The sequence below is a fragment of the Sapajus apella genome, unplaced genomic scaffold (assembly GCF_009761245.1).
Source record: "Sapajus apella isolate SASKATOON/1434 unplaced genomic scaffold, GSC_monkey_1.0 scaffold12, whole genome shotgun sequence".
Classification (NCBI taxonomy): Eukaryota; Metazoa; Chordata; class Mammalia; order Primates; family Cebidae; genus Sapajus; species Sapajus apella.
This window is the reverse complement of record NW_022436952.1, coordinates 4,417,904-4,439,485: the sequence shown is the minus strand read 5'-3', so window position 1 is coordinate 4,439,485 and position 21,582 is coordinate 4,417,904. Positions and strand designations below refer to the sequence as shown.

General features: G+C 54.5%; 1 protein-coding gene across 2 annotated transcripts; it reads right to left on the bottom strand.

The window, feature by feature from the left end:
• Positions 1 to 15,240: 15,240 nt before the first annotated feature.
• Positions 15,241 to 19,574, bottom strand: NEUROD2 (neuronal differentiation 2). Of its 2 annotated transcripts, none has more exons than XM_032279227.1 (2): positions 19,194 to 19,574; positions 15,241 to 18,071 (listed from the first exon to the last, which is right to left on the bottom strand). In XM_032279227.1, exon 2 carries the CDS (start codon positions 18,064 to 18,066, stop codon positions 16,918 to 16,920), a length of 1,149 nt encoding a protein of 382 aa, XP_032135118.1. In that variant the 5' UTR covers positions 18,067 to 18,071; positions 19,194 to 19,574; the 3' UTR covers positions 15,241 to 16,917. The 2 variants fall into 2 exon arrangements, with proteins under 2 accessions (XP_032135118.1, XP_032135120.1); XM_032279229.1 differs by lacking the exon at positions 19,194 to 19,574 and adding an exon at positions 18,250 to 19,137.
• Positions 19,575 to 21,582: the final 2,008 nt, after the last annotated feature.

Sequence of the window (21,582 nt, the reverse complement as noted above, 5' to 3'; positions counted from 1 at the left end):
AGTGCCTACTCCATGCCGGGCCCAGAGGGTACAGTGGAAACAGAACAAATACTATGATCCCTGCCCTCAGACAGCTTACACACCAGGAGAGGAGCCAATCCAAAAAAAAAAAAAAAAAAAAAAGCTAAGCTAAAAACAGCCAACAGTTTACCAAAGTGCTGCAAGTGCTGCCAAGGAAGTAACAGGATGCTGAGCTAGAGACTCTCTGGGGGATCTATCTGCGTTGGGCAGAGGGATCAGAAAGTGTTTCCGGGTGAAGGAACAAACTGAGATTTGAAAAACAAAAATGAATCAGCCAACCCAAGAGCGGGAGGGAGTTGAGGGAATTGGTTCTCAGAAAGCAGCCCAGGCAGATGACCAGAGGTCAGGAGTTCAAGACCAGCCTGGCCAACATGGTGAAACTCTGTCTCTACTAAAAATACAAAAATTAGCCAGGTATGGTGCTGGGTGCCTGTAATCCTAGCTACTTGGGAGGGTGAGGCAGGAGAATTGCTTGAACCCAGGAGGCAGAGGTTGCAATAAGCCAAGATTGTACCACTGCACTGCAGCCTGGGCAACAGAACTAGACTGTGTTTAAAAAAAAAAGCAGCCCACGTCCTAGGATGGGGCTCTTAGTGTTTGCAAAATGGAAAGTAAAGCCAGTGAGGCTGGTGCATGGAGAGGGAGCAGGAGAGGCAGAAAAGGACACTGGGAAGGGAGGCAGGGACCATGATTACAATCAGGTTTGGATACTTTCGTCACCCCAAAAAGAAACCTGTACCCATTCAAAGTGACTCCCCATTTTCCTCCAAGCCCCCAAGCTTCAGGCAACCAGAGTGATTTTATTCTGTATGCCAAGGACTGGAGGATTTTAAGCTGGGAAGTAAAATGACCCAGCCTGTATTTTTAAAAGATTACCTCAGGCTGGGTGCAGTGGCTCACACCTGTAATCCCAACACTTTGGGAGGCCGAGGAGGGTCGATCGTGAGGTCAGGAGTTTGAGACCAGCCTGGCCAACATGGTGAAACCCTGTCTGTACTTAAAAAAAAAAATACAAAAATTAGCCAGGCATGTTGGTGGGCACCTGTAGTCCCATCATCCCAGCTACTCGGAGCCTGAGGAAACAGAATCACTTGAACCCAGGAGGCAGAGGTTGCAGTGAGCCAAGACCGCACCATTGCACTCCTGCCTGGGTGACAGAGTGAGACTCTGTCACTCTCTCTTTTTTTTTTTTGAGGTGGAGTCTCGATCTGCCACCCAGCCTGGAGTGCAGGGGCACAATCTCGGCTCACTGCAACCTCCGCCTCCCAGGTTCAAGTGATTCTCCTGCCTCAGCTTCCTGAGTAGCTGGGATTACAGGTGTGCGCCACCACCCCCAGCTAATTTTTTAGTAGAGATGGGGTTTTACTGTGTTGATTATGCTCGTCTCGAACTCCTGACCTTGTGATCTGCCTGCTTCAGCCTCACAAAGTGCTGGGATTACAGGCATAAGCCACCATGCCCAGCGAAACTGAACCTCAAAAAAAAAAAGACTACTCCAGCTGCTGTGGGAGAATGGATTAGAGTGGGGGCAAGGTGAGAGACTAGAGCAGAGACCCAGGGAAGAGGTGATGTGACCTGGCTGCGGGGGAAGCACTGAGGAAGGAGAGAAGAGCCTGGATTTGGGATGCATTTTGGAGCAAGACTCATTGATTCTTAGAGTCTACGTGGACAGTAAGGGACAAGGTGAGCTTAAAGGGGTGACTCTCAGGTTTTTGTCTTGAACTGGGTGCTGTCATTTATTAAAGTGAGGAAGCCAAGGGGAGAAGCAGGTGGGAAGACGTGGATAAAGAATTAAGAGTTGGCCAGCCTGGGCAACATAGTGAGACCTCATTAAAAAAAAAAAAAAATTAGCCAGGCATGGTGGTGCATGCCTGTGGTCCCAGTTACTTGGGAGTCAGAGGTGAGAGGGTCACTTGAGCCCAGGAGGAGGAGGCTGCAGTGAGCCGTGATTGCACCGCTGCACTCTAGCCTGGGTGACAGAGTAAGATCCTGTCTCAACAAAACAAAACAAAACGCTCATCAATGATAGACTGGATAAAGGAAATGTGTACATATACATCATGAAATGCATTGCAGCCATAAAAAGAATGAGATCATGTCTTTTCAGGAACATGGATGAAGCTACAAGCCGTTATCCTCTGCAAACTAACACAGGAACAGAAAACCGAACGCTGCATGTTCTCATTTATAAGTGGGAGGTGAATGCTGGGATCACATGGACATGGGGAGGGGAACAAAACACACTGGGGCTTGTCAGGAGTTGGGGGGGGATGGAGAGTATTAGGAAGGATGGCTAATGTATGCTGGGCTTAATATCTAGGTGATTGATTGATAGGTGCAGTAAACCACTGTGCACACGTTTCCTATATAACAAACCTGCATATCCCGCACATGTACTCCAGAACTAAAAAAAAATAAAGAATTCAGATGAGGCTTTCCTGGCCCTGAGGGCCGGAGGTTTGGATGTCTACACTGAGGGCGTCTCCTCTCATCACCCCACCCTGTTGCTTCCCAGCTTGTCCTTCAGTTTTTTTTTTTTTTTTTTTTTTTTTTGAGACAGGCTCTTGCTCTATCCACCGGTGCGATCTTGGCTCACTGCAGCCTCCACCCCCTGGGTTCGAGCGATTTTCGTGCCTCAGCCTCCCAAGTAGATGGGATTACAGCTGTGTACCACCACCCCCAGCTAATTTTTGTATTTTTAGTAGAGACAGGGTTTCACCATGTTGGCCAGGTTGGTCTTGAACTCCTGACCTCTTGATCCGCTAGCCTCAGTCTCCTAAAGTGCTGGGATTATAGGCTTGAGCCACCATTCCTGACCTGTCCTTTAGTTGTTTTACATGTCTAATTTCCATTCTTCCTACTATCCTTGGAAATGCATCTCTATAATTTGGAGAGAGAATTTTGGAGAGAGAATTCTCTCATTCTCAGTTCCCTTTAACTGCCTAAGTTCCTGAAATTCTACCATGAAGTTCATACTATACTCATATTCATTGAGTATCCACTATGGGCCAGATACTATGCTAGAAGCATTGGCTACATTATTTCATTCAATCTTGCCAACCCCTCTTTCCACAGTATTAATAATACAATAATAATAATAATAGCAGTAATAAAACAATAGTAGTGACCACTTAATAACAACTTGCTTGAGCTAAATGCTTTACATTAATTGTCATTTTAAAATCTCATTGGGAAATAACCTACCCAGGGTCACATAGCCAGTTAAGAATTAGGAATGGGATGAGAAGCCTGGAATTGTCTTCAGTACACCAGACTCTCTCGGTTGGGGATGAGGACTTTGGCTGGATGGGTGGAAGAAGGGCAGAGGCATTTTGATCCCTTTCCCTTCCTTCTCATTTATTCTTTCAAATGGAGCACAGAGGCAGCATTATCTTTCCAGAGTGCCTTGGGTGCTGAGGGCAGGCACCCCTGATGACAACTCCAGGGACTGCACTTTGCTGGGGAAATGTGTCCATTTCTTGGGGAGGGCGCAGCTCTTACAAGACCTACCAGTCCTTAGAGTGGTTGCCTGGTGTCATAGGAGAGAGGTTCCCTTCTACATAGCGCAGGATCCTGCTCTGTGATACAAAAGGCTGATTTGTGTATTCTTCATCCTCTGAGGATGGCTTTGGTGTTTGGGCAGGTGCATTTGCATTTCTGTATGTGTGTGTGCGTGCATTTGTATAAAAATTGGTGTGCAAAGGACCAGGTGATTTACACACATGGATGCAAGCCAGAACAGCCTGCACCCTGTGCGTTTCCCCTCAGGATATGTGTGTGTGAAGGGACGATTATCTGGTTGTCTGGGCCCTCAGAAAGGCAGGTAACTTGTACACTTCCTCAAGCCTGTGCCGGTGGGTGGAGTTCCCACAGGATGGAAAAAGGGGCTGGCCCCAGAGTTGAGTCCAGAGCCTCAGCTCTCCACCTCTTCCTGCTCACTGCCTCCCCCTACTTTTCCCCAAGCTGGGCAGAATGCCCTCAGCCTGTGCCGGCTGGCACACATGCCACATGGTGCTTGGCGCGCGTCTGGGCAAGGATGACGCCCCCAGGACCGGCTGGGATACCAAGCCACCCGCTGCCTCCCCCACCTCCAGAACGGAGCGTCCCCATCCCATCCCCTTTCCCAGCCAGGGACTTGGGGAGCAGGCAGGGACACAGCACAGACAGATACAAACACACAGATGCACCCAGAGACGCCCACAGGCGTGTGCCCCGGAGAGGCACAGACACAGGCGTTCACACAGGCTTGGGTACATACACGCACACTCACACCCGCCCAGAGAAATTCATGGGTAGTCTCCACTTGCACGGATCCAGACAGAACCTGACCGGCCTAGGACATTTTGGCAAAGCCACCTGGTGTCTCTGTCCGTGGTGCTGAAATAAGAATGTTTGAACGTCTTCCCTATGGAAGCACTAGTCAGGAAGGAAAAGGGAGAAAGAGACTTGGGAATGGGTGGTGCACAAAAAAGAAGTAAAGGAAGAGAAAGAAGAGAGGGGAGAGAGAAATCTGGTAATAAGGGAGAGAGGATGTAAAGGATGCCAGGAAAACCAAGGACTGTGTGAACCCTGGATCTAGGAGAGGAAGAGGATGGAAGATGATCTCAGCTCCCATCCCTGCCCCCTGGATGTGTGGCTCCTGTGGCCTCCAGTAACTCCTTCCATATGCCACCTTGCCCTAAATGACCTGAAAATAGTAGGGGAAGGAGATGGACACTGGGAAAGCCCAATAGTGGACTTGCAGATAGCTCCCTACCTGGTTACTTATCTCAATTTGTGTTGGGCAAGTGGACAACACTCTTGATCTGGATTTGTTCTGGGGATTGCAGGGATTTAGTGACTGCTTAATGCTTATCCATCAGATTGGATTATGTGTTTCTTTTGCTCTCTCCTGAGATAAAACAACAACAACAACAAAAAACTTCCCTCTAGAGAGATTACCTAATAGGGATGGCTCTCCCACCAGCAGCCCCTTAGTTGTGGAATTTAGGAAACATGAAGAATGCCCACTCTCCTGGCAGGGAAATATTTTCAAGGACTGAAGGGATTATCATATAACTAGGTGGGAGGGGACAAGGGAAGACAGGAGAGAGAAAAAAGAGAAAAGGGAAGGAGAAAGAATGTGTGTGATGGATGAGAGGATGAAAGAAGGAAGGAAAGAGGAAGGAGGAGGGTGAAGATGCAGATGGAAAGAGTAAGACAGGGCTTGAGTGAACCAGACAGACTCCCGTGTCCAGGGAAGAGGCAGGGAAAGTGTGCCAGTTGGAGCAAATTGCTCCCCTCAAGTGACCCAAGGGTCCAGATAAGACTGAAATTCCAGTCTAGTCCTGCAGCTGTTCACAATGGCATTCTTCACCCAGTGCTTCGGGCAAAAAGACCCCATGGGCCAGGACTACCGGTGTGAGGAGCAGCTGCTCTGGCGAGGAAGGTGAGGTCAGATGCAGTCAAGTGCATGTGTGGTTTCCTCCTGGGTGGGGTGAGAACAGTGGGTGTCTCCTTGGGGTGTTTCCACCTATTCATGTGTAAGCAGTGGCAGGAGGCAGATGCCACATGCTTGGGTGTGCCCTGGAGCATGGGTACTGAGTTGATTGAGAGTGAGTAGCAGGCAGAGGAATAGGAAGAAGAGAGCAGAGGGAGAGGAGTCACTGGGAAGAAAAGGATATTGAATCTTCTTCTAGAAAGTTCTGGACCTTCTGTTCTTTTTTTGTTTTTTTCTTCCTACAGTTAGAGAAAAAGGCCTAGGCTCAGCTGGGTGTGGTGACTCATGCCTGTAATCCTAGCACTTTGCGGGGCTGAGGTGGGTGGGTCACTTCAGTCCAGGAGTTTGAGACCAGCCTGGGCAACATGGTGAGATTCCATCTCTACAAAAATACAAAAAGTTATCCGGGCATGGCGGCATGTGTCTGTAGTCCCAGCTACTCAGGAGGCTGAGGGGGACAATTGCTTGAGCCTGGGAGGTGGAGGTTGCAGTGAGCCAAGGTCTCACCATTGCACTCCATCCTGGGTGACAGAGCAGGATCCTGTCTCAAAGAAAAAGAAACAAAAAGAAGAAGGCCTAGCTACCAGCTGAGCACATTTGCCTCAGTGTCTTTGTCTGTAGTAGAGGTATATTAAGAGTCCCAAACTCATAGGGTTGTTGAGAGGATTATCAGCTCATGTATAATGCTGAGTCAATTACGAACATATCACAAGTTCCAAGTGTATGTTAGCTTCCACGTTGTTGATGATGCTACATCTTGGTTTTGCACTGGATCAGTTGGGGAATTTTCATGCTCAACTAGAACTTGCTATGCCCTCAGGTTCAACAATTTTATGTCTCTCTTTGGGCACATGGAGGACTGCGATTTTCCAGATCTTCAAATTTACTCCTGAAGAGAGACGGCCAAGAGGTTTTCTGGAGTGCAAATCGAAAACCCTATAAGAAAAGTCTAGGGACAGGGCACTGAGTTTTCCCACCAGGGGCTGTCACGGATGTTTTCCTGGATTCCTGAAGAAGCTGGACCCTGGACCTACATCAGTGCCTCCCTGTCCTGCCTAGAGCCTCAGCCGTCTGCCCCACACAGTGCTCCTGCCTGAGCCTCCCGGCAAGCCTGTGTGGGTTTGGGTAATTTCCTCTAGTCTGCTCTTCCAACCCCAATTCCTTCTCCTTCGCTCTCTTCAACTCACCCTCTGCTCCTTTCTTGTCCCTTTTTTTATTCTCAGGAATCTAGTTGGAAGGAAAGGAATTCCCTCACTACTTAGAGTGGGATTCCCCCACCCTGAACCGGCAAAATGGATGGTCTCCTGCTGGAGGTCAAGGAAGCATGTGGGGGCTGGCACAGGAGAGGCAAGGGGTGGCAGGGCAGCCCCCATGTCCCCCTATTCTCCCCAGCTCCTGTCTCATCACTGTCACCATTCAATCATAGCAGATGGGCTGCAGCTGTGAGCGCCAGCCCGGCACACAGGCTGGTCCGTGCCACTTGGGAGAGAAGGAAGAGAAAGGGAGGGAGGGAAGGAGGAGGGATGAAGGGAGGAGGGAGAGAGGAAAGGAGAGGAGGAGGAGGAAAGGAAAGAGAGTGGAGGAGGAGAGAGGTGGCTTGGAGAGGAAGGAGATTTGGTGGCTTTTATGCCTCTCTCTTCTCAGCAGAAGAGCAGAGACCAGGGCTGGGCTCACAAGCTGGGCAGTGCCAGGCGAGATGGGCATATGCCCTTGATTACTACCAGGACCGCAGGCCAAGCCTCCACAGCCGCCACGGCCTCATAAATCAGTTTTTAAGTAGCAACCACATGGACATTTCCCAGCTGAGAGGCCTGGCCTCTGTCGGCCCAGCTAGGGCAGCCCTGGTGGAGGGGCAGGTGCCAGGCCAGGGCACCGAAGAGAGAGGGGTGGTCATTGAGGTTTGGTGGAAAGTGACGTTGGAGCTTGTTCAAGCAAAACCTGGGGTGGGGGCTCCTGCCAATAGAGACTAGGTAAGAAGGTGGCAAGTGGCTGGCAGTGGGTCCAGGACTCCCTGCTGGGGCCTCCAGACCCTGCGCTGGATTTCCCTGGGAAAGCTGCTTACAGAGGTGGGAGAGGGTGTTGCTACTGGAACTCCTTCCCTCCAACATCCACTCCTCCATAAGAACAAAGAGTCAGGGTGAGTGTGAGGGGAATGTGTGTGCTTATGTTCTTGGGTATCTGAATGTGCTCACCAGGCCTTGGGGGGCAGGAAGGTGTTTCCTGATACCCAGCCCAGGCCCAGCACAGACAAGGCACACAATAAAGTTGCTTGAAGGAATAAGTGATTGAGTGGGAAAGGGGCCAGTGATGCGGACTTGTGTGTGTTCACAGGAATGGGGATTTCTATCCGAGTGTGTCCCGACTGGAGTCTGTGTGTATGTGGAGGTGTCTGTGGGTGCTCTGGTGGGGGGTGTGTGTGGAAGCAGGAGATGAGGGAGCTGTGGCGGGGGGATCGATTTCAACCGATGTCCCTCCACATCCTCCCTTTCAGGACGTCTGCCCTACACAGCCCTCCCCGGAGATACGATTCTCCCTTTCTAAGAATCCATCAGTGGGGCGGCAGCTCCCGCACCCCCACTGCCACCCCTTGCCCCCGCCGGATCCGCGCTTGACGCCCTCTTCTCCTCCTCCCCGCGCTGGCCGCGTAGGTGGCCTGGGGTGCGGAGGTCCCGGCCTGGCGCGATCATTTGCAGAGCGGATGGGGCGGGGGCGCCCAGCCTTCTTGCGCGCGGTGTCTCCTCCCTGGATGAACAGATGTCTCGGAATTTTAGATGTGCTCTCCGCCACTCCTCGCAATAACTCCCCCCACTACCCCCCAGCTGGCACCGGCTGTGGCGTGGCGCCCTCCTCCTCCCCCAACTCCCAGTAGCAGAACCGGCTGATGGATCCGGGAGCACGGCTGGAGGCTTGGGCCAGGAGGCCCGGGAGGCCCGCGGCTTGGCAGTGGCGGCTCCCAGCGTGTAGGGAACCGGTCGGCGCTGTCCGGGCCTCTTCCCTTCTCTCCTTCCTTCCCTTTTCCCGCATCCCCTCATCCCCATCTCTCCACCATCTCCCCACCATCTCCGTCCTTCTTGGCCTCTGCCCCACCCTACAGTCATCCCAGCCACCGCGTCTACGAAGATCCTCTACACAAACCCTCACACTTCACGACAGAAACTCCTCCTGGCAACTTTGGCGGAATTCTTTCCTCCAGAGACCCCTTTTCCTGCATTCCTGAGCCGCCCCCCATCACCATCAACTGGCTGCCTGCCCTCAGTAGAAACCCCGAGTTAATCCGGAAAACGTGGGGGGAGGAGAGGAAGGGAGTAGAGATTGAGATTAGGGAGGTGGAGGAGACGGGGCTGGCCCTGACTGAGAGGCACCCAAATTTTCTAATCACTGCTAATTAATGAATAATCCAATTCCGTGGACCCCTAACTCAGGGAAGGGGGCGGGACCCACAGCGGGCAGGAGGGGGCCTTGGCAGGGCTTCGAAGCCTGGGTGGTGCCAGGAGCCCTCCCCCACCCGCCAGCATTCCGAGGTAACAGGCATTTGTTACTCAGCTCGTGCCAGGAGCGATTGGCAGGTTCGAGTAGCACAGTCATTCCGCACACAGATGTCCCTGCGTTCACTCTTCTGATATGAATTCTGTCAGCTCCGAATCCGAGAGAGACAAGCAGACAGCTACACAGACAGAGTCACAGACAGACACAGACACAGCTAGAGCAATTGTCTGGAAGACGCAGAACTGTACAGATATTTTTCTTCCCTGAAAACATTTTTTTAAAAAAGAAAGAAAAATAAGAAAGGCTCCCATTAATTTTGAGGGACACTCCCAGAGTCCAATTAATGCCCCCCCTTCCTCTCCTCCTTATATTGCCTGCCCAGACTTTTTCAGTGGCCCCGAGGGCCCCTCAACATCATCCCAGAGCTTCAAAGTTAAGTGGTGGCAGACAGAACCTCTGAAATCCCAACATGTGCCCCATCACGAAGGACCCTTTTGTAGTTCTAGAAATCCAGCATCTCTGAGAGTTCTAGAACACCATCAAGGTGCAAGTTTCAGCATTCTACTTGAACTTCTGAAATTCAAAATTCCAGAACTCCCACGAATTGCAAATCATGCTGAGTGCCCAGGTCTTCTATTGCCCTCTTCGTGGGTGAGCGGGAAGTGGGTGCTGTCTGGTGCCCCTGAGTGGTTGACATTACCTGCCTGGTCCTCACTGGCTGCCTCCAGAACGTCGGCAACCAGCTAAAAGTGCAGCCTGCCCTTTGATTTAGGAAACCAGAAAGGTCAAGCCCCCCTGGCTACTCTCCCTTTCCAATGTTGCCTTCCAGAGTGGATCCCATTCCCGCTCCTGTCCCACCCTGGTCCTCCACACCTGACCTGGCTGTTCTGCCTCTGCCCCTGCCAGCGACTATGGGAGCAAGCTGGTTGGTCACTGGGCATCTGTGAGAGTGCTGGGCATGAAGAGTGCTGGGGTTTAGTTCTCCCTGGGCATCCCAACTAGTGGAGGAAGAAAAGGTGGGCAAAGGGGGGCAAATAAACTGGTCATGACAGAGGAGAGGAGCACAGAGGGGTTTGGGCTGTGGTTTGTGGGGTTGTGTTTTTTAATCTTTCTTACTTTCTTTTTTTAAAAGAAAAAGCCCCCATCCTGTGTCATCATTTTTATGGGATCTGCAATTCTGGCAAAAATCTGTCTTTAATTTAGCTGTCCATATAAAAATCCTCACTGTATAATAATGAACAGATGCCATGGAATTTAAGCTGGAGCCTCGGCTCCTCCCCGCCTTCCCCCCGCGCCTGGCACCGGGCACTGGGCACCGGCTGAGTGGCACAGACTGGCACCAACGCGCGAGCGAAGGGTGGGCAGGGGGCGACCTGGGCTCAGCGCCAGGGCGCTGGGGTGGTGAAGGGGCGTCCGGGCCCTAGGCTTGGCCTGGCAGGAGCTTTTCCGTGGTGGCACCAGGGGAGAAGGGTCTGCGGGATTTTTCTTTTTCTACAAGATTATCAGTAGTTAAGGATTTTGGTTTGCTTTTGCTTTGGGTCTTTGTGGTTCTTCTGACATATTTTTTAAAGCACCGCCCTCCACTCCATATAAACCCAAATGTTTTCGATATTTTAATTGAGTTGTTTTTAACCCTCCCCCTGCGCCGCGCCCCAGCCTCGGCCTGAGAGCCCAGCCGAGTGCGAGTTCGCTGCAAGCGGGATCCGTTCCGCGCCGGGCCGGCCGGCAGCCTCCGCGGTATTCCCCGCGCGGGCGCCTCCAGGGGCTCCACGGCGGCTCCAGCGGGGCAGGGGTACCCTGCTGCCCTCCAGGACTGAGGCGGGATGTGGCATCTGAGTGGGAAGTGGACGAGATGAAGCCGAGAGAGAAAGCCCCAAGTGCCCTCACTCCAATTCTCGCGCTGTTCCCAAGGGAGAAGGAAAAAAACTCTGTGAGTCGGTCGTTCCCTCCTGCCTCTGCCTGCGGTCAAGAAATTAGGCACCGGCTCAGGCTTGAGGGGTTGGTTCTGAGCCCCCTACCCCCATCCCTCGCTTTTAATGCGACTCTGGCGAGAACAGATGTCCCAAACCGGGCGGACTGCCCAGACCCCGCCCAGCTGTGCCCTTGGTAAAGACTTGGCTAAGGGTAGGAACTGGCATGCAGGTCCCCAAAGGGGTTCGGGGGTTCCCGCGGCCATGGCGGGACCTGACCTCGCAGCCTTGGCCTCCTGGCCAGCGCAGCCTCAGGCAGGAGGCAGAAGAGACTCAGAAAGACCCGTTCCTAATTCAATTAATTCCAAAAAGAGGAATGAGACGCAGACAGATACTGAGAAAGGCTGGGAGAGAGGTTTAAATACCCGAACACCAGAAACACACTCGGGTACGGAACTCCGCAGCCCCCGTCAGCCCAGGGAGACCGCGCTGCGCTCCCGCGCTGGAGCGGGCAGGAGAGTTGGCTGCGTTAGAGCCATACCCTGGCTCACATCTGGACAACGTCTCCACCCAAAGCTCCCTGGGCACGGCCAGCACCTAGAGGTTCCCTCCTCTCCTCCCCTCAGAGCGCCCCAGCTTCCCTTCTCTGCACTAGGGAACTAAGGTGACTCTGTTCCTCGCTTTACCCTCCAGAAATCCGTTGCTTTCCTTCCTGTGAACCCAGCCCTGGTCTTGGCCTTCTTCTCCGTCCACACTCCCAGGACCGGCGCCCCTGTCCCAGTGCTTTCGGATGGAGAAAGTTTCGAGAGCAGAACAGCCCTCCCAACAAGGCAGCTACGCCCTTTCTTACCACTTCTCACCCAGGGAAACTTTGTCGAGAATTTTTAAAGCTGCAGGACAGAAAGGCAGAAGCTGCTTCAGGATTCAGAACCCCGCCAAGGTTTTAAGGTTTCTCACAGTTCAGGTGTCATCTCTGCTCTGGCCCCGTGGCCAGCGTCTAGGTGTCCCAGCCCTGAAGGATGGAAAAATGACAGTGCCTTGGGCTGTGAGCTGGGAAGCTTGATCTGACAGCAGAGGCCCATCTGCCCCTCCCACTTTCACAAAAAGCATTCTCCTTTGAGCACACTGGAGCAGGTCAGATTCGGAATCCTGCGCTGCCTGTCGGTTGTCATGGAGGGGTTGGGAGTGTAGGTCAGGCTAAAGCTGCTCAGTCCTGGCTTCTGATTTCTCTTTCTTCCCAGCTTCCTTCAGGACTAAACTGTGGAATCTAGAGCCATACCTTCATCTCAATTCCCCTCTCAAATCAATGGCTCCCCTCAGAGCAGGTAAATTCTTATTAATGCTGGGGAAGAGGAGAAAGCAAAAGTTGCCCAAGAGAGAACGAAATCTCTGACATCCACCCAGAAATTCTTGTATCCACCAGCTTGTGGACTTTCCCATGAAAGGGAAAAGAGAAGCAGGCACAGTCCCATGGAGCTTCCAGAGTGTCAGGGCTTCCCTGTCACTGACCCTCATGGGGGTTGTTGTCCCCCAGTGATTTATTGGGCTGTCTTCCTGGGTGACAAAATCAGGGCTGGAGGTTCACTGGGGTCCATGGCTCACTATCCAGGTCGTGGATGGAACGGAGCTCAACAGTGAAGAGACAGGGAGTAACTGCCTTCCTTCCCTTTCCTGCCAGATGGGCAAATGGCCTGAACTCAGAGATACCTCTTTTTCTCTGTCATCTTCTGAATGCTGTACTTGGAATGGGGGCTGGAAAATCAAGAGGAAGATGCCCTCTTGATTGAACTTGGATGCAGCCATCGGGTTCGGAGGCCCAGTGGTTGAGCTGAGCCGGCTGGTGGGTGCTTGGAGATCCTGCTGTTGAGGCTAGGGCAAGAAGGGCATCCTCTCTGTGCTTTCTCCCCAGGCCCGGCACCACGCTGGCCCCTTTTCTCCTCCCTCCCCTGCTTCTGTTCTTGGAGCCTCTCTGGGTGTGTGTGTGCAGGCAGAGAGCAAGCAAGAGAAAGAGACCTGCAAGGCGACGTTTGGGGCCGCTCGTCCGTCTGCACACATCTTCTTCTCCTGCTCATCATACCATCTCATCAGGGAAGTGGAGCATTGGGGAGGAGGGTAATGAGAGACTAGAGCCAGCCAGAGTGCAGGGAATGTTGGGGGAAGGGTCAGGAATCGGAAAAGGGGTGACTGGTGTGGATGCCGGGATTCAACAGAAGCGAAGGTGCTCAGGGGATTTCCATCCCAAAAGGGACCCGTGCACCCCTGCCCACTGTGATCACAGACACAGGGGCCCAAGAGTAGTCAGCATCCTTCTAAAAGGGCTGGAATCCGGCCTCGAAAACAGAACTGAGCCACATAGGGTAGCTGAAGAGCAATGCATAGAAAAGTCTGTGGTCTGGCCAGGGGAGCCACATGGAGGGGTCCTTTGCTTCAGGCCCCAAGCCGCCTGGATCCTGCCCAGCTCTGGACATCAGAGTGGGTTCTAGGAAACTGGCTGAGTGGGAGAGAAGCCCAATTAACCTTGTTCCCAGGGCAGGATAAGAATCAGGCCTTGGGATGAGTGCCAAGTTCCTTTTCTCTGTGGTTGCCTCTGCCAGGCCTTGCCCCACACCATGCCTGCGGATCAGACTTTTCCAGGTTAAGAACTGAGATGTGCACCTTGCTCCACACTCCCTGCAATAAGTGAGGAGGAAGAAAGATGGGCCAACTCCTTTCTCCCATGAGTAAGAGTGATTCAGAGGTTTATGAGATACTGAATGCTGGGACACATCCTGGGGATGAAGGCCCTAGTCTGTGATCTCACTCTAGAGAGACGATCCTGGGAGAATTCCAGAGAAGGCAGTGAAATTTTGAAAGAATTCTGGTAAAATTTTCTGATAACTGCTGGAGAATTCCAACTCGACATTGGGAAGGGCCTCCTGCTCCATGTTCCCCAGGGTCAGGCACAGGGACTTCCCTCTGCAGCCGGAAGGAAAGACACTGGATGAGGGTCAGCACCCCACAGTGGACAGCTCCTGGCCTTGGCGCCTCTGCTGGCAGCCGTCCTGACCACCAGGAGGGCATCTTTTCTACTGGGGGACTGAAGGGGTTTGAGGATAGACATTTAGGGGATGCCATGAGCTCAAGTTCCGATAGTATAATTCGATCCACCCTTTGACATGTAGGACTTCCTTCAACAACCTTTCCCTTTCCTGCTTGTCAGAAAGATATTATTTTGGGTTCTTGGGCCCAATCTTTAAAATCCTTTGCCTGCCTGACCTTAATCTTCAACCCGAACACTTACAAACCCCATTTCAGTGCTAACACAAGCCACAGTGTTTGCACAAATAATTTCAACGAGCAACATCAGAAACAGCCTCCTTGGGGGGCTTACGAGTAACTGTGTTCAGGCTTTAGGATGGGAGTCTTTGGAGCTCAGACCCCTCTTCAAATATTTTAGGGATACAGTGTGAATCACAGCCTGGGCAGGGGGGAGGAGGAGGGGTGCTTTCACGGAAGTCAGTTCAGAGCTGCTCCTGCCTCTGAGGTTCGGAGAAAAAGAATTGTGAGGCCACAGTGTCTGAGCAAGAGATGCTCAGCCAGTGCCTGTCCTCTCTTCTAAGCCCTTAGGGTTCCCTCTGTTCAGAACTGCACTAGGCAGGAAGAAGGCAGCTCAGATGTGGATGGGGTGGGCTCCTGCTGCCCTGTCCCAAGGAGGACATGGTTAGGTCAAGCTCCTTTCTTACCAGGTGGACACCCAGACTCAGCCACCTCACAGACCTCTGGGGGTATTCCTCCAACCTTGTCGACAGCCCTGAAAATGTCAACATTACTGAGACCAAAATGGCTGATTCCCCTGAGTCCACTGAAACACAACTTTAAGATGAAAAAGGGGCCTCCCTCATTAATATTTCATCTTCATGACCCTATAATTTTTTTTTTGTTTTAAAAGTACCCCTGTCTGGTTCAAATGGTTGTCTCTTTGTCTCTGCCCATTTGCTTTTTGGCAACAGTGGGCAGAGAGTTGTAAAATGACTGGCTGTTCCCAACTTGATCATTTTTCAGAGATGAAAAAGTATTTTATTTTCAAGGGAGGTGTGTGTGCACGTTCGGGAATGAAGTGTAAGGATATGGGTGCTTTAGTGCTGGGTGGGTGCGAGCCTGGGTTCTGAGAGGGGCAGCTAGTATAGCCCAGTGGGTGTATGGGGGGGTTAGGGCAGGAATCCCACCCAAGAATGTCCAGCGTCCCTCTCTTTGGCCTCTGCACAGTCACTTGACACTCTGCCTTCATCACCTCAGCCCCAGCTCAAATCTCCTCTCCCCCCTCAATGAAACGAGGCCACCGTGAGAAAGCGGTCCGGCTTTGCATCTCATTTACATAAATATTTATTAATCGTCATTAAACGGAACAGAAACACGCAATGCACTTCGGGTGTCCGACGGGAGTTTCATCTTCACTACAAGAGGAAGGTAAAATTGCGTGTGTGGGTGAGTGTGTGGGTGTGTCGCCTGTGGGTTTGCATTTTTGCATCGTGTGTTTGGATGCCTGATCCCCTGCCTCCGGTGGGGAGAGGGTCTCCTTTTGCCCCCTTTTGGGGGAACTTCCAGCAGGAGCCCTCAGATCTCTCCCCCCCGCCACCCACCAGCGCCAGGAGGACTCCTTGGACCAAAAATACCCTCTCCAGACACCGAAAATCGCGGGCGCCTGGCACCCACCGAGGCACAGTCGGGGCAGGGGTGGGGCTTCCCGCAGGTCTCCATCCTCACCCCTCAACCCAGGAGGGGACAGAAGTGCCCACGGGGAGGAGGAGCGGATGAGCTCACCTCCTTTTGCCCCCGGACGCCGGCTCCGGGCCTGCTTGTGCGTGCGGTGTGGTGTGCGTGTGTCTTTCATGCAAACCCTCCCTCCCCAAACCGACCCCCCAACAGTTTGCCATTCCATACAAATTTGGAAACAGGTTTTTTAAAAACAGCATGACGCACAACGGGGACGGGGCGGGGGAGGGCAGTGGCACTGGGGCCCCAAATCTCCGAGTCACTGATTGTAAGAACCTGGGGAGGGGGAGGGGGCGGCGCGGTCCCCCACTTCACCAAAGTGCACAGATCCGCGCTCGGGCGGGGCGGCCCGCGGGCCGGGCGGGGCATCCCGGGGCCGGGCCGGGCCGCGAGGCTCAGTGGAGCCTCCTTGCATAGATATTTGTGTCTTTGATTATTGGTAGTAGTGGTTTTTTTTGTTTGTTTTTGTTTTTTGTTTTTTGTTTTTTTGCCTTTTATTGCTTCTAAAAGTCCTTACTGCGTTTTCTCTCCGATCCGGACTCTGCGTTCGGCCTCCGTCGCCTCTTAGCTTTTTTTTTTTTTTTTTTTTTTTTTTTTTTTTTTTTTTTTTTACGTATGTTTGTTTGTTTAAAAAAAGGAAAAGGGAAAAACGGTTTCTAGTTACAAATTGTGTTGGCCTCTCTCTTTCCTCTCAATCCACTTCCCCTCCCGCCAAAATTAAAATCGCAAAACGCGGAGACTTGGGGTTGGGGGTGAGGGCGTTCCAGGCCCGGGTTTAGGCGCGCTGACTTCTACCCTCTTCAAGAAAGAGGGAGCGCCTGGCTCCTTTCTGCCTCGGCAGCTGGGTGTCTGTTTTTAAATAATAATAATGAGACGGGAAAACGCGTTCCACTTCTCAGCTGCCCCCTCACCAATGCCTTGGGCCTGCAGGGAGGAGGCGGAGGAGGAAACCTTAGAGAAGATATTGGGAATGGGGGAGGGGTGTCTCCTGGGAGCGCCCGGAGAGAGGTCCCTGGAGAAGCACTCCTTGGGAGAGAGGAGGAGGGAACCCCTCGGGGAGAGAGAAGGCGAGTCCCCTGGGGGAATCGAGGCCCCTGGGACGGGCCACCCACAGGTAAGAGGACCACACTGCCCCAGGAGAGCGGCAGGACCGGCGGCCCGCTCCCGGCGCCCGGCGCTGGGGTAGGTGGGGGTGTCCCTGCGCTCTGGGGGCTGGGGATAGGGGGGCTGGCAAAGGCAAAAGAAAAAGAAGGGAGCCGGCGCGAAGTCTCAGTTATGAAAAAACGCATTGAGCTCCTCGTACATGGGGCCCCGGTCGTGGTGAAGGTGCATATCGTAAGACAAGAGATTCTCCGAGTGGACGCCCCCGCGCACAGCCGACGAGCCGAAGACTAGCCCGTGGCCCGTGGGCCGCGAGCCGGGCAGCGCCGAGTAGTGCATAGAGTAGTGGTAGCTCTTCTCGTGGTCGGGCGACGAGTCCTGCTTGAGAGAGAAGTTGCCATTGAGACAGAGCGGGGGGCTGAGCGGCCCCTCGTACTCGGAACTGTTGTAGTCCGGGCTCGCGCCGCCACCGCCTGCCGCCGCATACAGCGTCTCGTAGGCGGCGCAGTAGCCGTGGGTCCGCAGGGCGTGCGCCGCGCCACCGCCCAGGCCGCCGGCCGCCTGGCACTGTGCGCCCGCCAGGCGGGAGCACGGATACGGGTATGGGTGCATGGCGAACGGGCCGCCCGAGCCGTGGAAGCGGCCAGCACCGTCGGCGCCCTGCTCGGTGAGGAAGTTGCGCGAGTTGAGCTGCAGACAGCCGGCCACCAGATTGGTGGTGGGCTGCGACAGACCCTTGCACAGAGTCTGCACGTAGGACACTAGGTCTGGCCGCTTGCCGGAGCGCAGGATCTCCGAGAGCGCCCAGATGTAGTTCTTGGCTAGGCGCAGCGTCTCGATCTTGGACAGCTTCTGCGTCTTGGAGTAGCAGGGCACCACCTTGCGCAGGTTGTCCAGGGCTGCGTTCAGGTCGTGCATGCGGTTGCGCTCCCGCGCGTTCGCCTTCTGCCGCCGAAGCTTGGAGCGCTCCAGGCGCGCCTTGGTCATCTTGCGCTTCTTGGGCCCGCGCTTCTTGGGCCGCTCGCCCTCCGCCTCGTCCAGTCCTTCTTCCTCCTCCTCTTCCTCCTCCTCCTCGCCCCCCAGCTCGCCTTCCTCCTTGACCTCTGCCAGCGTGGCTTCCGGCACCTCTTCTCCACGGAGAGAGACAGGCTTGGCCGCCCGGGCTGGCCCTGGAGCCCCCGGCCCGGGCGCAGGCGGCGGCGGTGGCGGCGCGTCGCCCTTGTCGCTCCTCGGCTCGTCGTCTTCGCCGTCGCCCCAGCTGGCGAACTTGGGCACGTCCGAGAGGAGGCCGGGCTCGCTGAACAGGCGGGTCAGCATGGTGCCTGAGGGCGCCCGGCGGGCGGGAATGGGGAGACAGACAGCACAAAGTGAGGGGCGCAGTGGGGTCACGACCGCTCCCCCCCACCCGCCTCCACCCCCGAGTCTCGTGCGGGCTCCTGCCCAGGCTACCCTGATGCCCACCTCCGCCGCCTGCCCCGCCCAGAGCCGGCCCAGCCCTACCCGGCTGCGGGCCTGGGATCTCGGCCCAGGCCGTCTCCTCAGCGCCGGGCCCCGGCTCCGCCCCTCGCTTGAATGTGGGGCTGCTCCCCGCGCCTGCTTCTTCTCAGGGTCAGGGCGGGTACCGGGTGGGGGTTTTAGGGACCAGATATCTTTGCCAGGGGAGGCGGCGCGCTCTCCCTGAAAGCCTGTTCTCTTCCGGCGGTGGAGAGTGGCTGGTCGGCCGCCGGTGGGGACAGCTGCCCCGCTCCCCGCTCGGGCTGCCCGGGCCCCTCTGCCCAGCTCCCTCACCCCTCCCGTGGTTCTCACCCCCACACTCCCTAATCCAATTTGCAACTTGGCCGCGCGCCGCCCCTTGCTCGGCCCCCACCCCCGCACCCCCAATTCCAGAGGCGGGAGGATCGTCTCCTCTAGCCGACGCGTCCCCAGCTCCTGGAGCCGGCTCTGGGCGGCGAGGACTGAAGAAGCGGGGCGTGGGGAGGAGACTGAGAGAATCGAGCCCAGTCCGTCCCCTCCGCGGTCAGAGACCCCCTTCCCCCTTCAAACTACCTCCCTCCCACACGGCTCTTCAGATCTCGTTGTATTTTGGGATTGATGGGGGAAAAAAATCCAAATTTGTTTGCTTCTCTTTTTTTGGTGGTGGGGAAAGGTCGCAGGCTTTTTGGGACAACCACGGAGGGGTCCTCCGTCTCGGTCTCTTCGTATCTCCCCCTCCCTGATCCTGCCTTCCCCCCCACCGAGACCATCGCAGGCAGAGACGCCTCCTTTGCAGCCCCCTGGGCTGCAGCTCCTAAGGGAGAGAGAACCTGGGGCGCCTCCGATGCCCACCCAATGATGGGGCATCATCCCAGGAAGGAGGTATTCGAGGACCCTCCAGCCGGCCGAAGCTGCCGCCCCCCCTCCCAACCGGCGGGTCAGATCTAGCAGCTCCCTTTCGGACAACTTACCTCGGAGAGGAGTCAAGGGGAGAGGGGAGGGGAGGGGGGGAGGGGGCAAGAGAGAGAGGGGGGAGAAGAGGAATCTTCTCGCTTATTTCATTGTTCCCCCATCTTCTGGGAGCGGGGGCAGCGGCTCCTCAAGGCGGCGGGCGCCGGCGTCTTCAGAGCGCCATGCGAACCGCGGAGCGAGTGTGGCATCTCTACCAGGCGGGGTACCAGCCTCTATGCCAGGCCATATGGGCTTGGCACGTCACGGGCAGCAGCTATCACATGAGAGACGGTGATTGGCATGCGTCTGCACTGGGGGAGAGCCGGCTCCCCCGGGACCCGCCGCCATCTGTCACTCTCTACTCCAAAAAAAAAAAAATTAAATAAATAAAGGAAATAAATAAATATTTCTGCCGCCCTCCCCTCCCCGCCCAATGCAGGGAAAGCAGGGATTGAGAGGAAGGTGGGAGGAGTTGCCCCCCTGGATATAGAGCACCCCACATGGGAACAATGGGGTGGCCAGGCTGGACACTGGGGGCTCATAGAGGCCAATTCTATGCTCCCTCAGGGTCCTGCTCTGTCCATTTCCTTCCCTGCAGGCCCCCAAGGTGGGATCAGGGACCAGACTCTGGGGTGGGGAGAAGGGACCTCTGTGCTTGCTCCCACTCCCCAGGAGGGTCCCCTTGGCCACAAAGGGACAGCTGAGGCCCCCTCCCAGGGTGGGTGTAGGGGCGTCCCTGGCCGAGCCCCATAGGTAGATGTTGGCACCATGCCATCCCTCATCCCTGTCTGCCCCTCCCCCACCCGCCCTCACGCACACACAACATATGTGGCTAAACGAAATTCAAACCAAGGGAAAGACAGAGAAAGGGAAAGATGTGCCTGGATGTCTGTGCCTCTGCAGGGGCGTGTGTGTGTCTGTGGGGACATGTGTGTATCTGTGGAGTCAGCCGATGGGAGATCTTTCCTTGGTTGTTGGGGGCGTATCCATGTTGGGGTGGAGGTGGGGAGGGACCGTGAGATGAGCCTGTGCACCACCCATCTGGGGGTGGAGGGGAGGGTCTAAGTCTGGATTCCTAACCTAGAAACCTCTCAGTCTCCTCCCACTGCCAGACAGGTGACCAGTCCACCAGCGGCTTCCTTTCCTGGCCTTCAGACTTGGTTATTTGAGGGAGGAGGAGAGGGCAGCGCTGAGAACTGCCTAAAGTTCCTGGATGAGACTCAAGCATTCTCCTCCCCTTGTGAAAAATCTGAAAATACTGAAGCCAACCCCAGTAATCCCAAGAGTGGCCAAGGGGAGGTAGATCATCTGGGTGTCTTGATAAGGAAGGTAGGAAATTGCTGCTTTATCTTGCGGTTCACCTTTCAACCCTCTCACTGGGCCACACACAGATACAAACAGCAAAGGTCAAGGTGGCGGCTTTAGACACACACACACACACACACAGACACACACACACTCACACACACATGGTCACACACACGCTCATGCACACATGCTCACACACACTCACACATGTACATGCTCACACACACGATCACACACACTCACGCATACACGCTCACACACACACACACGCTCATGCACACACATACCTGTTCCTCACCCTGTGGTATGGAAAAATAGATAACATACCCCTTCTCAGATAGACACAGGTATGTGAGCAGGTAATCACAGCCTGGGGTACAGAGACCCTTGCCCACACCCCATCACAGTCATTTGTGTGTTTTAGACCCACATTCCCTGCCCCTCCAGACCCTGTGGCTGACAGATGCACACAGCTTCAGTTACACTTTCAGCACACACATTTTGATGTCTACCATGTGCCAGGCACTGTGGTGGTACAAAAATGAGCACGCGGAGGACTTTACCCTCCATCTGGGTGGACAGGGCTCTCTCCCTCTAGAAGGCTCCCCAGGGGCCTTGGGCTGGTGAGACATTGATTTGATGTTGGGTAGGCTGGTTTAACTTCTAAATAGAGACCCACATCAGGAGGCCTTGGAGATTGGGGTGCTGGTACTGCCAGGGACTCTTGAGTCATTTGGCCAGGAACTGAAAGGAGCCTGAGAACGCACCTCTCCAACTCCTCCTCTTATTGAGGCCCATGGAGGGAAACTGACCTGCCTAGGAACACACAGGGGAAGCGCAGAACTGGGCCTAGGACTCAGCTACTTGACCCACAGGCCAGTGCTCCACTGATCATCTTAAAATCTGCCTCAGTGGTCTCTAAGAATAAGCCTACCATTCTTCCCTTCATTCATGGATCCTGGGTCTGCAAGGTGAATCCCATCTATGGCAGATAGTTGTGGGGGGAAGAGGGATTCTGGACATGGCAGAGAAAGAGGCCAAAGGATGGGCAGAGACTCAGAAGTGCTGGCCAGCCCCCACTAAGTTTGGGCACAGCCTCGA

Excerpts from the sequence above, each read along its gene's own strand:
- NEUROD2 (XM_032279227.1), bottom strand. The coding sequence starts at position 18,066 with ATGCTGACCCGCCTGTTCAGCGAGCCCGGCCTCCTCTCGGACGTGCCC.